Here is a 16,994-nt window from a genome sequence, read left to right on the forward strand (position 1 = left end):
CTCAAGATTCATGAGTGGGGCGGTGGGACAGCGCGGGGACAGCGGCACCCCGCAGGGATGGGGACAGCCCCGCCGAGGGCGCGGCTCGGCCGCTGTGTCCGCTCTCCCCGCTCGGCAGCGCTGAGGGCGGCTCCGCCGCGGCCATGTTGAGGGCGGGGAGCGCGGAGGGCGCGGAGGCGGCGCCGGGGCCGCTGCGGGCGCGGTGCCTCCCGCTCCCGGTGCCTCCCGCTCCCGGTGCCTCCAGCTCCCACCGCCCGCTGCCGCCGCTCCTGTCGCTCCCGGCGCCCGCTCCCGCCGCTCCGAGCCGCCCGCAGCCGCCGCCGGCGGGGCCGCGCTCCATGGCGAACCCCAGCCCCTGCATCGTGGTGAGTCCCGCCCGCGGGACGGGGGATGCCGGCCGCCGGGGCCGCTGTGACCCGCCTGCCCCCGGAGTGCGGCGATCTGCGGGGGAACGCGGGGGGTGGCGTGGCGTGGCGTATCGTGTGTCGTGCCGTGTCGCGTCGCGTCCCTCGGCGCCGGGAGCCGCCGCCCCGCGGAGTCACCTTGAGGGCAGCCCGGCCTCCCGGCACCGGGCCCGGGGCTGCCCGTCCCTGCCTCGCCGCCGCCGGCCGGGCGCGTCCCTTCGCGGAGCGATGGCGGGTCCCTCGGGGTGCGGTCCGGGGCGATCGGAGCCCCAGGGCGGCGGGCACAGCCGGCGTTGGCGCCTCCGGAGCGAAGGTGGAAGAACTTCCCCCTGCGCGGCACAACTTCCTATTCCTGTTGCTGTTCTCTCGGCTCGGGAGAGCCCCACGTGCGTGAGCTGCTTCTGCTCCTGCAGGAGCAGCATCCTTTACATTTGTGCGTAATTGCCGCATCTGCTAAGGCGCTTAATGCTCATTTTTATTAATCTTTTTAAAGCTAGTGCCAGTGCTGATAAAGTGCGTGCGTTGTCTGACGGCCGAGATCTGTGCCGGCCGCGAGGTTGCGACAGTAAATCCCTGCAGTCCATAAAAAACCTGATAAAACCTGTAGGAAGGGTCCATTCCCTGCCAGATGCAGAAAGGAAGGTTTAGTAGACATGCTGCATATAACGATGGGTCTGACCCAAGGCAAACACCATGAGTTTTGGGAGGGAGCTGCCTTATTTCTTAAAATAGCAGCCTGTTGTGGACTGCAGGGACCATGAGCTGTGTGCGTGTAGCTAACACAGGGTCAGTTTTGGATGGGGGGTTGAACTAGTGATGAAATTCCCCAGATGAAATACTCATTAAAGATTGCTAAACAAAAACCCCATGTAAACAGTTGGCTGATCACTGGCAGGTAAGTGTTTCCACAGACACCAAAATAAGATTTGAGTCCTGCAAGGGCAGTGGTAGCCAAAATGAATACTTAAAATGCCTGCCCTAGTGAACTGTCAGCACTAACCTTCTGTTTTCCATCTGAAATTCTTTTTCACATAGTAGTAGCCAGCTACATAACCAGAGAGTGAAGTAATTAAAGGAAGACTCTGCGTGATGTGACAGTGTGCCCTGAACCTCAGCAGTGTTTGATATCATTATGTACCTATGCTAATCCCTTGTCCTAATTAATGCATATTAACTTGCCAGTGTTGCAGGCTCTTTCATACAGGGAGTTTGCCCGTGTGGAATAGGTTGCTGGAAGCTTTAATTTCAGATTCTGAATGATCTCAAACCTCCCTGTTCCTGAAACAATGGTCAGATGGTCAGAGCAGACTTTCTTCAGAGCAACACAACTTGTCATGCTCGCGTAGCTCTCTTGTCCTGCAAACTGGCTCCTGTGTTTTGTTGTGATCGGGTGTTGTGGAGATTTGGAAGGTGTCCATGTCAGAACCTCTGCTTGCTCAATTGCAAATGGAGGTTTTGTATTACACTAGGAAAATCAAAGAGGCTAAAAGGCTTGATTATTTTTTTAATTGAACGTAGAGTTTCACTGAGGTGTAGTAACTTAACTTTCCTGCTCTCCAACGGAGGAGAATGTTGTAGGACTTCCTTTCACACATTGTATTGCATAACAGCTCATGGTAATTCTAGTAACCCTTGTGAACTCTTAGATTGCACTTCATGCTGTGTTCAGTGTGACTGATGTTTTTAAAGAGGGGCAGTGTAAGGTGGTTCTGATGTGTGTTGTGGGGTTGAGAGGTTTTACTCATGGGTTTGGAAGTTTTTACTGAATAAAGGAAAGGACTTGAAATTTCTCAGTGCAGACTTCCTGTAAGGCATTCTGGAAATCTCACCTTATTTCCTTTTGCAGATTGGCGATGACGAACAAGGTTACGACCTGGATTTGTTCTGCATACCTAAACATTATGCAGATGATTTGGAAAAAGTCTATATTCCTCATGGGCTCATCATGGACAGGTTTGTTTGACTTCAGACACTACACTGATTCCGTGAAACTGAAATAAACATCTTCCAGTGATAATTTTGCTGCTTGGAGACTGTCTAAATAGATTACATTTAATTAGAGACTAGAAGGTACAATTAATCTATTTTTTTTTTTTGGCTTCTAAGAGTTTGTACATTTGCAGTCATGCTATTCTTTGAAAATTGGTCATAATTCTCAAGTGAAATTTTGTAGTATGTAGCAACTTACAGCTTTCTTTCCAGTGTTTATTTGATGTTTTACCTTCTTAAAATCTAATTAGAAGATGTTTTGTTGTGCCAGTTCAGTCTGAAAATACAGTCTCTTGAATTTCTATAAGATACTAATAAAAGTAAATTATTATATCATATCATTTTAGACTTTATCATGTTCGTGTGGTAGATAAATAGCATCCAGATTTCTTCTGCCTTCTGAGAAAGACTTTATGGTCTGCAAATATCAATCTGTCATTTCAGTGGTTGCTGAAATCTGTGATGTGCAGTGCAAGTTCTATCTTTTGTGATCAGAAATGGGTGTATAAGCCTACAGGACATTTTTGCTTTACTTTGTGTTTGAAAGTTGCTCATTTCCTTTAAGAGAATGAACAAAAAATTCAGTGAATTTAAGCCTTTTATGAGTGGTATTGGGTGGGTCTTGGAGGGGATCTTGTGACTAGGAATGCATGTAGATTTTTGCATGGTTCTGTTTGACTAGATACACCCCTGAACACCCCTATAAAAAGAGTTTATTTTTAAATATTAAAACTTTGCACTGGAAGTCCATATAGAGGGAAAAATTGGACAAAGTACGCATCATTAAGGAACTGACATTTTATAGTGGTTGGCTTTCTCTGAGAAACCTGCTGTCAGCTGGCACACAATAAATGCAAACCATGCTTTCTAAAATGAATGGCAAGATAAATTTAGAAACAATTATTGCAGAAAAAAGATGCAGTGTTCTCTTGCTCTGCCTTGCTGGTATTGTATTCTGCTTTGAGGACAAATTTCTGGCGTTCTGATTTGGCGAATAAACATAAACTCTTCACTTTACAATTTGAGAGTTTTCTCGCTCATCATCTGATCAGGGCTACTGCCTTTGGGGTTGTGTTAGCTTACGTTGCTGTTTGCATGGAAGCTGAACCTGTTTTTGGAAAGGGAAAACACACCTTAATGTCTCATATCTGACAGTGAAACAGTTTCAGGGTGTTAAGGTTTGCTTTGGCTGCGTGTGATATAGGAAAACAAGCACATTTGGCAGCACTGCTGTTGGATTAACCTTGAAAAGCAAAACTTTGTTGACCAGTAACGTGTAAAAGTGACTGAAGTGGTGGGTGGGCAAGTATTTTCCAAGCAAAACGTGTTTCCAAGTTTGCTGCATGTGTTTGCTGCTGCTAGGAGTGTCAAATGCTGCTGCTATGGTGAATGAATGAAATGTTATGACAGCTCACTTTTCCTTGGTTTTGTTTAGGACTGAGAGACTGGCACGAGAAATCATGAAGGGCATGGGAGGACACCATATTGTGGCACTCTGTGTACTCAAGGGTGGCTATAAATTTTTTGCTGATTTATTAGACTACATCAAAGCCTTGAACAGAAACAGTGACAAATCCATCCCCATGACAGTCGACTTCATTAGGTTGAAGAGTTATTGTGTAAGTATCTCTATGCAGTACTGTGCAATTTTTAGCTAAGTTGACTGCAAATTATTAACAGAGGTGTTTTAATATTGTTACTGCCCTAATATGCTAATATTAAACAAATAATTAAGGGAATTAAGAGTCACAAGCCAATTTACTCTTTCTCTAATGTATTATATCATATACCTTTTCTTTAATACCTTGCTATCTCCTCACCCCAATAAAATCCTTATGCAGAGGAGAGAGACCCTTTGCATGTCCTCTACTTGCTCAACAATATCCTCTCTGCCCTCTACCCCATCTCTAAGGCTGTGTCTCTAGACTAGTATAGAGAATTCTCCTGCAACTGTTACTACAAAAATTTAATTCCGGGAGTTTTTATATGGCCCAGACATCATTCTTAGACAGGATGACTTGAAAGCTGCAGAAATGGTTATACCCAAGTTCCCTATAATTTTTATTTGGATGAACCAAACAATGAACAAAATTAGTTGTATTTGCCATGAGGAAACACTAGATACATAAACCTAGATTTAGGATTAATGACCTCTGAATATTGCATTACCTTTTCAAGACAAGGCATAGGTTGCCTTAGGTTTACATTTGTGGGGAAAGAATCTTGTTTGATTCTGAACACAAGTATTCAGCTTTGGAGGGAAACAGAGCACATTCTGTAACACAAGGTAACTTAGGTTTTATAGAAGGAAGCACAGTGTTACATTGTGCAGGTCAGGGGAAGAAGCAGGTGTTTGTCAGCACTCTGTGATTCCCAGCTTACTGAGAGCCAAGTCTCTGGGATTTCAGAAATTTATGGGTTTTTTCCTTAAGGCCATCTATAAGATGGAAATTATGACTTTTTTTGTTTCAATTTAGAGTGTTTGAATACATTGTTTCACAAGGTTATGCTGCTGGTCCTGTGTCAGCAGCATTGCTTTGAGATCAGCACTGTGGGTTACTTGTCACAGTTGTAGAACAGAGCCTATTCCAGCAGAAAAAAATAGAGATAACTGAATTGAAAAAATCAGTCTCATCCTTTGTTTCATTAAACTGTGAAACCCCAGATGGAATTATTTACAGACTTAGTCTGGACTGTTGCAGAAAATAAATCCATGATTCCTGTCAAGCTCTCCATTAATGTGTCATGACAAAGCCAAGAACTGCGTGGGGCTTTGGTCCAGTCCTTTTGCAGGACAAGCAGCCCTGGCTGCCTGAGGCACACACACAGCTGCCTGTCCAGGAGTTACCTGGAGACCACACTCACCTTTACAGAGCATGAGGCAGTAATTTAGTTATGTGCTTTAATGAGAACGCAAGGCTGGGTGGAAGGGCTCATGCTAGCCTTTGGTTGTACTCACAAGGCACTCTGCTTGTGCACTGTGTTAAAATCAGAGAGTGAGAGCAGTCTGAGCCTCTTTTCTTCTATACCTCCCAAAAGGACAGGCTCTTGAGTCCAGTCCACTTCATCCCAAAGCACCCACACACCCATATATTCTGCCTGTAAAAGCCACAGAAAATTGAATGTCTGTTATATAATAGTAGGTTAAAGAATAGGAAGTTATGACTTCCACCTGTTCTTTCTTGGAGAAGAAATTGTGGATCTTCTACTTTCTCCAAGGAACACTTCCAGTAACTTACTTAGCTTATTTAAAAAATCGGTACAAAGACAACACCCTTTAATGCTTTCTACTGTCTAACTCAGAAAAAAGTACTGGAGAAATAGTTTGAAACACCTGAAAAAAACCTCTGTTAAAAAGCTAGGCTGCCTTTTTATGGTGCCTCAGGTGTGTTTTGGTTCATTTCTTTACTACAGCTGGTTTTGTTCTTCCCCCTAGAACTGCAGTGCCTTGATATTAATAGGGGTGTGAACAGCAAAATAAGTTTTGTGGAAATGAAAATCCTGTTTTTACTATAGAAACAAGTGGATGAGGAGAAAAGCAGAGAGATGTAGACAGAAAGGAGTTGAAGCCGAATGTTTTCCTTGAGGTGTTGGCTTCAGGGTGTTTGATCTTGTCAGCCAATTCTATAAAAGAATGTTTTCTTGTTCTGGATGAGTGAGGAGCTGCTATTACGTGATGCCTCCACTACAGTATTCATGAGCACTTCTTTTCTGTAGCCTCTCTTAGGTGGTTATTAATATCCAAATTTAGGTCCTTTAGATTGCATAATTTGACAGACTGGATAAGATTATCTTACTGTGGACATGTATGTAACAGCTTGACTGGGTCTTCCATCAGTAATAGTGTCAGAATGCTAAATCTGCTCTGTAGTTTTGATCTGTGCTTTGCTACATTAAGGGATCTGTGTTCAGTGGTGTGAAAACCATCACAAACTGTAATGGACATTGGAGCTTTTCAGCTCTCGTCACTGTCTCTGGATGTGATTACTGGATCATGCAGCCTGCCTTTACAGACTGGACAAAACATGTTAAAAATATCCTGGTCACATAAATGAAGCAGATGAACTTTTGTAATGGTTCTGTAATTGATGTAATTGAAGTTCTATTTTTGTTTCAAACTGATCATTTAATATTTACAAGCATATGGGGGTTTTTTTGTGTTGCAATGCAAAGTTCATACTGTACTGCACCCAAAATAATTCTCTAAGAATACTGACATGATCAAGCTATGATTAAACTTTGCTTGTAACTCTAGTTTTCCAAGTCTTTACAGAGGAATTTTAATGATCTTGCAAGCTGTTAAGAAATGGAAAGATAGTGTTTGTGATCAGATCCAGCTCTCAGTATTCTTGACAAACTGTTTATTCTGTTACAAGAAGAATGGCTTTTCACCAGTCTCCTGCACTTAAGCATGGAAATGAGCAAATGTTGCTTGTATAGTCATGAAGGGCAACCAAAAGACAGTGGATGTATTGCACTGTCACTTGTGAAAATAGGGATTTTCAGTGGAGTACATGGTAAACTCTGCTTAGGCTGTTCACAGCAGTATTCTGAAAGGTCTCTGCTAACCAAACCTTACAGCAGACACTGTAAGGAATTTTAAATGCTACTTTAAAAGGTGATCTTAGAGTCAGTTGAGTCAGGAGTTACAGTCTTGTAAAACATAATTGTTTTCCAGCAGTGACAACAGGGAGGCAGTGAAAACAGATCTAAACAGTAAAACTCTTATGTGTTAAACCATGAAGCATTAAACTCTTACCAGTACTGATCTCGGAAATAAGGCTCCTGAAGATAATTAAAACATTGCTTAATTATTAAACCAAGTCATTGCCAGTGGAAATCTGGTTACGGCTAGTGTCAGAAATCTTTAACTGTTTTTTCACCCTTTCATTGCTCAGGAGCTCAGCACCTGCACATGACATCTAGTGTGAGCTGTGAGGCTCTGTCCAGGTTTAAAATCACTTGAGTGAGTTTAATAAACTTCAAAGACTTGTGAAGCACTCCTAGCAGCTGCTTTTAACTTTCCTATATAACAGTTAATTTTTGTTTTTATCATAGATCAGATTTACTGAAGTAAAATGCAGTGTAGTGATGATATATTTATATTGCTGTTCAATTGTGTAAGAAGTAATTTGATTTGTTGCCAATATTTTTTGTAAACTAAGCATAAGCTTTTCAGGCTATTTTTGTAGCTTATTGTTCTATATAGTAATCAGTGCTTGTTTGCTGACTATTCTTGTTATGATTGCCTATTCTTATTCAGGGTAAGACTTTCTAAAGCAATAAAGTTTAAAATGTAAATTACCAGCTATATAGCATCCTGTAGCTTGGAAACCAAAGCTTTTTGTCTTGGTTCTATATCTGTAGAGAATGCATAGTAAGTCCTTGTTTTTTAGATACATATGTATATATAATGTTCACAGATGAGAGATGATGCCTGTGTTCATGTAAATCTCTTGTCAAACAGTCTTTAAGCTGCGGTGCCATCTTGGAAGCTGATCACTTGTAATTTCTTTGTTAATAGAGGGATGCTGTTGGTGCCATGTTTCTGAAAGTTTTAGCATTTACTAGTTGTGTACTTCGCAGTTTTGACATTTACTGCAAGAAGAAAATCAATTTAATTCTGGTCATGCTAATGTTCACCCTCCTCTTTCTTAGAATGATCAGTCAACTGGAGATATCAAAGTCATTGGGGGCGATGACCTCTCAACCTTGACTGGAAAGGTACAGCTCTTTGTGTGTCTGTACTGGTATTCCACTGAAGCAGTGGTGGGAATTCGTACTGTTGAGATGTGTAAGGTGCAGCCCAGGCCAGGAATGGAGGTTGCTATGATAGGCAGTGACAAGAGAAGGAAATGGGAGAATGTAAATTGGGAATCTGCTTTTCTCCAGTGATTCTACCAAGATCATTGAGCCACATGTCAGGGGCTAAAACAGCACTGCCTCCTGCTCTGTCAGAGCACATCCCTTTCCCCTTCTCCTCACACACGTGGTTTTTAAGGCATAAATGTCTCAGTTCAGTGTCAAGGATATAGGTATGACAGAATTCTATGTCTCTGCAGTAGGACTAGAAGAGTAGGAATTGTGTAGACTCTGTTTTGATCTCTTTTGCATATGTCTAGAATTTTCAAAGTCTGAATAATTCAAAGACTGTGCTTAACGTGAGCTGTTGAGAAGAATCTCAGCTAATTGTCTTAGAGCATCAGAAATGTTAAACTACAAAGCAGTTTCTGTTACATGGGTAAACATTCATAAATGGTGGTGCAAATATTTAACTGCACTGAAAATGAGTTAGGGAGACTAATAAGAAATTGTATGTTTCTAGATACTAATGGATTTGTTTTTCCTTTTCTTCCTACCAGAATGTTTTGATCGTAGAAGTAAGTACCATGTTTCACTTTAAAATTCTAATGTGTGACTGGTAAAAGAGTTCTAATAGAAGTTGTTCTTAAGCCAGAAAACCTGCAGTTTCTCATTTCAAGCCTTCCAGCTTCTGACTGCAGTCCTGAGTTTTGCAAGTGGTCTCTGAATTTGAACTAAGCTGTGTTCTGAATTCTCCAATTGCATTCAACTGCTGTATTTAACCAGGAAAACATCTATCTAAAATTGTTTGTATTTTCTTTTAGTTTTCTGCAATTTTGTCAATTCTAAAGCGTCTGATTTCTTTCTTTTTTTTCCTTTTAAAAGGTAGCCTGAAAAAATTTATACTAAGCATATTATTGTTCTGAGTTCATCACAGCAAGCTAGGCAACTAAACTGCAGAGGTAGAAGGAATTCCTGCTATGAGTATCCTAAAATATGTGAAAAACAGATCTAAGTCCAGTGTTCCTGTGTGTAGTTTGTTTATAGAATAGTGACGTGGAGAATCCTAATTCTTAATGGGCATTTTGCAATTGCTAAATTCCCATTCCTCTGCCATGTCATGGTTCTCTGGGTGACACCAAGTAGAGTACAGTTTGATTGCCTGGTAGGTGCTGTTGCTTAATTCTTGCCTTCATACCTCTTTCTTGATGAACACCATTGCTGATGTTCAGCCAATATAATTTTCCTTGAGTACAATTGACAATTTTAGGATAGGGAAGCAGCAGCAGTAGACAGGAAAAGTGGATGTGCAATCTAATAATATGTTGCAGCTCCAAATAATGGAAATGGCATGTTTGTAAGCAAAGAAACAGCTATGGCAACTGATTCATCAGCCAAAGGGAAGGATGTTTCCTCTCGTAAAATGTATTTCTATGTATTATTTTCCTAATTTGAGAAGGTTATATTATTCCACAGGAAGCACATTCAGTTCCAAAACTCCTACCAAAATAGTATGTATACAGCAGTCATTGTGTGATCAGTGGTGTCCTTTGAAGTATGCTTTGCTTCAGATAGGCAGATGTGTTTAATTATGTATTTGCTCCATTTCAGATGAATAATCCCCAGATTAAGTTAGGTTCTTATTTGTTCAGTGAATCGTCTGTCCAGTGACTCCTCTTACACACTGTCAAATATAAACTCTTACTGATAACCATTTTAACTGTCAAATGATAAAATACACATCTATTGTAGGTTTAATGTCTTGAGCAATAGGCTTTTCTATACTGCATCCCTTTAATGTCCAAAATGTTCTGCACAAAGTAGGGATTCATCTCCAATAAACAGCTCATCACACACCACAAAATCAGTAATAGCTTCTGGTTTTCTCTTAGAGGATGGAAGTAGCTACTTTGTTTATTTACCAGCTTTGATTTTTATCTGTATAGCTGTACATCTTTAACTTCTCTGAAGTTTAATGATTAAAAGCATTGACTGTTAATGGTAATGCTGACAGGTGCTCTGTTGAGTTTGTTGTTTGATTTTTATTTTAATTGGGAGTCATGGGAAAATAAGCTGAAACCAGCATATTGCTACTTCTGTGCTGTCTGCCTTTGTCACTTCAAATAGATCTGATTTTAGGCCAGGGCAAGGACTTTTTCTTTAATTGCAATACTGGATTTTTCTGTCTGTTTTCCCTTCTTGCTTTTCTTCCTGTTGAATACTCTGTAACTGAGCTCAACAGGCAGACTATTATTACTCTTATCATACTTGAATTAAACATTGTCCAGTTGCTGCAAGGAGCATAAGCCATAAAACCTGCAGAAGGAGCCAAGAAGGTCATTTTAGTAACTGCAAAGTCATGGTTCTCCACAACAAAGTCGTGGTTATCCACAACAGTTAAGCATGATCACTTTATCCAGCATGGTTGCATAATCCCAGCACCATGTTCGTGTCACCTGGATTCGGTTGTCAGCATTTTTACAGGCTGTAGTTTGCCATGTTTTCATGCTGTTGTGGATGAGCAATTTCTATGGTAAAAGCTCAAAAATGTTTCTCTGACATGTTTAATATTCTGTCTTACGTGAGTGTTTTTATTTTCAGGATATAATTGATACTGGTAAAACAATGAAAACGCTGCTGTCTCTACTTAAGCAGTACAATCCAAAGATGGTGAAAGTAGCCAGGTAAATGTTTAATCATTATTTGTGCTGGTTTTCACCTTAAGAAGGACACACAGTTTAGAAAAACCCAAACCAACAAGTGAAAACAAAGGTAGAATACATTTCCATGGAAGAGAAACAGGAGGGAACATTTCTGCAGGAGTCATGTGATTTGATCTGTTGAAGTTACTACTTGTTTAAACTCTTAAAGCACTTTTGCTTTTTGGAAATACTGCTCTTTCCAGTCTTATGGCTGGAAGAATTTCAGTGCTTCAGAAGGGGTAGCTTGTGCATGCCTGGAACACCTCTTGCCTATCATGGTAAGGTTTGTGGGGTTTTACCACTGAAGTCCAAGTTTAGAAGTATCTAGAAGAATTTAAATATTTTGGTTTTAAAAGAAGTAGCCTCTCAAGTTGATACTGGAATTTTCAACACAAATTTAATTAATAAATGTAGACTTTTACTGGAAGGGGGGATAAGAAAAATTAAGTGGTTCTCACTTACCTGTATGTAGTGTCTCTACAAAGATGTTTGTTTCTGCTGGCACTGTTTGTAACTTCACAGTACTGCAGTGGTGTGGCTATGCAATGGAGACATTTTATTCCATTTTTCCTTCTTTAATTGTGGAATTCAGTTAGTTTCCACATGGACATTAATGTTTGGGTAGTGGGCATAGTGCAGCTGAGCTTTAGAGGTCATTCTGTAAAGTCACCCAGCCATATGCTCTGCCAGGCTTTTCTACTTAGTTACACCTTCAATCAATTACATTCAAAACATTTCATAATGAAGTAACTTGCAACCAACAAGATATGTTGAGGATAATATTGTATTATTAACCAATATCAACATTACTCCTACTTCTTTTTATTTTCATCTGTTGCACTGCTGTGCTGTGGTTGTGTATTTTCCAATAAAAGCATAATGATTGCTGGGGATTAGAGATAAAGCAGAGCTGGGTGTAATATCTAATCACTTGTGTTGCCATAACAATGTCAAAGCAGTTGTTAGACTTACCAGAGCAGCTCTTCTTGCTGATAATCTGGGGGTGACCTGCTGAAGGTGAGGCTATTGTGGATTTCCCCCTGGCCAGTTTTTAAATATGTGTCATTGAAAAGTGTTGTAACACAACTGTATAAATAATTTATAATATAATATAATATAATTAATATAATATAATATAATATATGCAAAGACCAATTTCCTGTTTTTCAAACCTGTTGCAGTAATTTCAAACCTGTTGCAGTTGCCAAAGACCTGATCAGGGAAACACGATCATTCTAGATAGTCTTACATTCTTAGTTGCTTCACTTCTCTCTCTTCTCTTTATTTTCTTCTTTTCTTCTTTCTGTTTTTTTGGTTGTTGTTTTGTTGGTGGTGTTGATTGGATGTTTGTTTTTGTTTGTTTGTGGGTGTTTTTTTAATTTGCCTTGTTTTGGCATGTGTTTTTGAGGGTTTTTTGGTTGGGGTTTTGGGGTTTTTTTGTTTTTAGGCTTTGTTTTTTTGGTTGGTTTTTTGTTGTTCGGTTTTTTTGTTTGGTTTGGGTTTTTTAAAAGGTTTTTATTTATTTTCCTTCAGACAATCAGGCAGTTATAGGGAGATGTGAACTAATGCTAGTGTGATTTTGCATTTCTTTGATCAAATCCTACACCAATTCTCAAAAATCGAGTCTCCCAATTAGAAGTTTCAGAAATTAGAATCAAAATTGTGATTGTGGCAAATGAAGCCCCACCTTCAGTGGTGATCCAAGAGGGAAGGGGTCTGTGCTCAGTGCAGAGAGTTATGCTGCTCCTGTTTACATTCAGCCATCAACCACCTTTTCCTTTCCTTTCAAAGTCTCTGTGTCCCAGACAGACAAAAATCAGACCTCTGGGTTTGTCTTACAAGAGGTAGAAGTGCTCAGCTGAATGATGAGCAAATCAAACTAAGCTAGCAGGGCATTTCTCTCTACCACATTACCCCCAGCTTTGTATCTCCATGATTTTTACCCCTCTGACCATTAATTGTGGAAAACTGGAGCTGTTTTGTATCCCCTGGTTATCAGAACCAATTACATTTTCTTTATGGGTATTTTATTACTTTATTATGTGTATTTTCTTTATTAGTATTAATTACTACCAGTGAAAACCAGTTAAGGACAAGTTGCACAAGTGCAGTTGAGGTCATGGTAAAGCAGCTGAACTTTTGCTTCATAAAATTTACACTTTCATTGGGCTTTTTTCTTGGGCCACATCCCAGATTGTTGCCTCCTTACTTAAAAGGCAAATTGCACCTGAAGTTCCTAACATACCTAAAAGTGAAAACCCATCCAGATGAGTATATCCCAGCCTTTTCCTTGCAGACCTGTTATCCTTTAGGCTGTGAACCATTCATGATTCTAGGAAGTTTTGATTTTGTTATTATGATCATCTGTACCTGCAAGTAAAATAATGGTTTAAAGTATGTGTAATTATGCTGCCACTTATGCACACTTAGGCCTAATGCAGCTTCTCTGTCATCAAAACAGACTTGTATATTTGTACCTGGTGCTTTTCCATGTTTCAATTTTACCCTGGTTTTATTTGACAGTTTGTTGGTAAAAAGAACTCCTCGAAGTGTGGGATATCGGCCAGACTGTAAGTGACTTTTGACAACCATTTTTCATTTCTAAAAGTATGTCACTGTATTGTGTTCCTTTTCCTCCAAGTCCATGGATGTCCCAAAATAGATTTTCACTAATGATTCATGGTAGACTTTGCTCTTATTTAGATGGTTTAAGTATTTGGAGATAGTTAATCAGGCTTTGTTACATTTGTAACATTTTATTATCTTGAAAGTCAAACCTTGACATTTTGGTCCAGGTTACACCTTTGTCATGTGCAAATTCTCTGACCTTGCATGTAGTCAAATGCTTCAGCTGGTGGAATCTGCTGGATTCACCTTTAGACAGTTTTGAGAGTGATTTTTATGGCTAAACCTAGCCACCTCCTGCCATTTGGATGTCCCCAGGAACGTGGGAGGACCATGTGGGGTATCAGGTCTGATAAATGTTTACAGTGGTAAGATGCCTAAGTTGATACAAAACTGGTTATGTCTGGGCATCGGAATTACTCCCTTCTTGTCTTCTCCTGCCTGTCCCAAGACCATTAGTGAAAGAAGAACATCCACAGCAGCAGTAAGAGAGTGATAGCTCCTCCTGCCTTGGCCAGGGCTGTGTGTTTTAACCCTGTTCCAGAGGCCAAATTCCTGTCACTTTCATTATGGAAGTGAAATTAATTTAGGAGAAGAATTGCATCCTCTTTCTCCTTCTTTCCAAGGTTATACAATACTCTGGAAGTGAAGCTTTTCAGTTTCTCAAGGCTTCGTGGAGGTGTTCCCCTCCTGCAAGGATGCCCCTCGTTCCTGGGATCTCATTATAGGCTTAGCTGGGCTAATGGTGCCTTTGGAGCATCTTGCAGCAGAATACTTGTTTTGCCATCTGTCCCCAGAGACAATCTGTCCAGAGCAAGACATGTGAGCTCTGAAGGAGGAGACAACAAGGCAGTGATGGCTGGGCCTCTCTTTTATCCCTGCATTGTGAGGCCCAGTAAGTGCTAAACATCAACTTAACTTTTCCAGAAGTGCACGTAGCCTTTCACTTGTATTGCACAATTTATCTGTTTTCCTCACTGCAGCCAGGAAGAGGAAAAAGACAAAGCTTTCCTGTGCTCAGGAGTCTTTCATTTTAACATGAGGAGAGAAAACCCTTCAGAAATTTTGTATTTTAGATAATTATTTTTGGTCATTTTATAATGTGTGTAGACAGGGTGAACTGGTACTGCCTGACCACCACAAAGTGTCCTGCTAGAGCTGTTCAGACAATCTGGAATGGTTGATGTCCTCTTTTGAGGCAGATTTCCTGGGAGATAAAAATCACAACCAAACACGAAAACACCAACAAAGAAAAGCCAAAAACAAACCCAAAGCACCCAATCCACATCTGTTTCTGAAACCTGCAAATGACCTTTGTCCTGGGATGCAGGTCCAGCTCCCAGAGGTTCTCCCTCTGGAATAATGCTGTGAAGGGAGTTTATGTTGTGCTCACCAGTCGCTGCTTCTGCACTGGCATGCCAGGTATCTAGGAAGTGCCAGTAAGGATTGGCACTTCTGTATGTATTTGCAAAGTCAGAGGACATTTTCAAGGAATTTTACATTCTCATAATAATAGCCTGTCAGTAAATTCAAGAGCTTCCATTCATTTCTTGCAGACTAGCACCAGATAGCTGTGTGGGAACCAATAAATACATCTGTTTAATTTCCTTTAGCTGATAAATCATTGAAGTTAAAATTCTAAAATAGCTCAAATATTAATCTGAGGGTACTTGAGTGGAAGAAATAAAGAGAGTCACAATTTATGTGTATAAAATTCCAGATTGTCTCTGCAAAAAGGTCTAGTGAACTCTAGGAAGTTCTTTTGTAACACATTGGTGACTTATGGTCTTTTTCAGTTGTTGGATTTGAAGTGCCAGACAAATTTGTTGTGGGATACGCCCTAGATTACAATGAATACTTCAGAGATTTGAACGTAAGTAATATTTCCCGTATGTTTTTCTCCATTTAAAACTGGGGAGGAGGAAGGAAGGGAAATCTCCTCACATCATTCTCCCTGCTCTGTAAATCATGCCTCGTGTTCCAGTGATGAGAACAAGCCCGAGAGCAGCAGGGCAGCGTTGAGAGCTCTGATGAAACTAAAATTTATTTTGCTGCATGCAGAGTGGAGGCTGCACAACTCTCAACTTTGAAATAATGGGAGGTTTCTTGTCTCACCAGATCTCTGCAACAAATAAGTGCATTTGCTTAGTTAAGTAAGACTTAAAGAAGAGAGACATGGGAAGAAGAACTCACATTTTATTATTTTTATCGTTAACTCTTCATCTGGGTCTCACCAGACCCAGCAGACACTGGGTGGGACAATGAGGAGAGGAGAAAGAAGGCAATGTGGAGATTTTTGGACCAAAAAAGGCCCAAGTTTTTCTGCATAAACAGTGTCACAAGTTTCTTCCTCCTGAAGTGTGTACAGCAGACTTGTGTTGCTTTCATAAGCTCATTATTGATGTTAATCGTTGGTCTCTTATGTTAGTTTCCTAACAGGAGCATTTTATTTTATTTTGTTTCAGCATATCTGTGTGATCAGCGAGACGGGGAAGCAGAAGTACAAAGCATGAAAGCAGAGTTCAAGTGCTGTGACAACAGAGCTTGGAAATGTTTTGTTTACTGAGTCCTATCTTTCACAGGCTTCAGCTCTGGTACACCAGCTACACTTGTAGAATGCCCCAGCCCCATTGCCATATGCTTACTGTAATTTATTGCATGTACAATATAAGAGCTCGTCTTGTTCATTTATATTTTAGAAATGTAAACAATTAGTGCAGTTCTGCACTCCTTATTTTGATTTGCACTATGACTCTACCGACTATCGCTGCCCCTGGTTGGGTTGTGCTGTTTGTGAGCTCCAGAGTCTAACTCTTGCAGTGGTAAATTGCTTAAACCTCATCAACCCAGAACTGAAATAGTTCAAGTACTGTAAATGTAAAACATTTTATGATAGGGAAGTCTATTAGTAATATTTTTAAAATCTGTAATTTAAGTTTTATATTTTAATGCACAGATGTGATTGTGATTAATGGATAGTTGCACCTTTGGGTGTTATAAAGCATGAGGAGCAGCCAGTTACAGTATCTGTAATCTCCAAGGAGCTCATCCAAATCTCCTGGAGTTGCCTTATTGCTGTAAAGGAAGTCTGGGTGAAAAGTGTGGTTTTTTCTTTTTTCTTTTTTTTTAAAGATGGAATGACAAAACAGAATGTTTAAAATCTAGTTTTAGTTGAGCTGCCTATTTCTGTTAGATTTTTTTTCTTTAAAAATATCCATCAATCTGTGGAATTGCCTTTTAAATTTAAACAATTTTAATATATTTGTGAAAAAAAAGTATTGTACGGTTTACTTTATAAGATCTACAAAGCAAAGTACTTTAAATAAAGGCTGTCTCTTTAAAATAAGCCCCACACACCTATCCCACTCATTCTGTATATTAAAGTGCTCTTGAAATTTTCTTCTCAATTATATTTTTCATGTTTGTGACAGTGAAGGCAGATTCTACATCTGTTACCTTTGTAGAGTTTTTG

At 40.2% G+C, this 16,994-nt stretch overlaps 1 protein-coding gene across 1 annotated transcript; it reads left to right on the forward strand.

Moving 5' to 3' along the window:
* The first annotated feature begins 157 nt into the window (after nt 1-157).
* Nucleotides 158-16,868, forward strand: HPRT1 (hypoxanthine phosphoribosyltransferase 1). The gene is made up of 9 exons (XM_085060562.1): nt 158-365; nt 2,251-2,357; nt 3,829-4,012; nt 8,052-8,117; nt 8,756-8,773; nt 10,797-10,879; nt 13,421-13,467; nt 15,319-15,395; nt 15,988-16,868. Exons 1-9 carry the CDS (start codon nt 339-341, stop codon nt 16,033-16,035), a joined length of 657 nt encoding a protein of 218 aa, XP_084916688.1. The 5' UTR covers nt 158-338; the 3' UTR covers nt 16,036-16,868.
* Nucleotides 16,869-16,994: the final 126 nt, after the last annotated feature.

The sequence above is a fragment of the Lichenostomus cassidix genome, chromosome 4A (genome assembly GCF_008360975.1).
Source record: "Lichenostomus cassidix isolate B80296 chromosome 4A, HeHo_3.0, whole genome shotgun sequence".
In the NCBI taxonomy this organism is placed as follows: Eukaryota; Metazoa; Chordata; class Aves; order Passeriformes; family Meliphagidae; genus Lichenostomus; species Lichenostomus cassidix.

What these genes read in the sequence shown, in the direction of transcription:
- HPRT1 (XM_085060562.1), top strand. Translation starts at nt 339, where the DNA reads ATGGCGAACCCCAGCCCCTGCATCGTG. An exon ending in ACCCCAGCCCCTGCATCGTG is followed by an intron (nt 366 to 2,250) that starts GTGAGTCCCGCC and finishes TTCCTTTTGCAG; the next exon opens with ATTGGCGATGACGAACAAGG. An exon ending in TTAGGTTGAAGAGTTATTGT is followed by an intron (nt 4,013 to 8,051) that starts GTAAGTATCTCT and finishes CCTCTTTCTTAG; the next exon opens with AATGATCAGTCAACTGGAGA.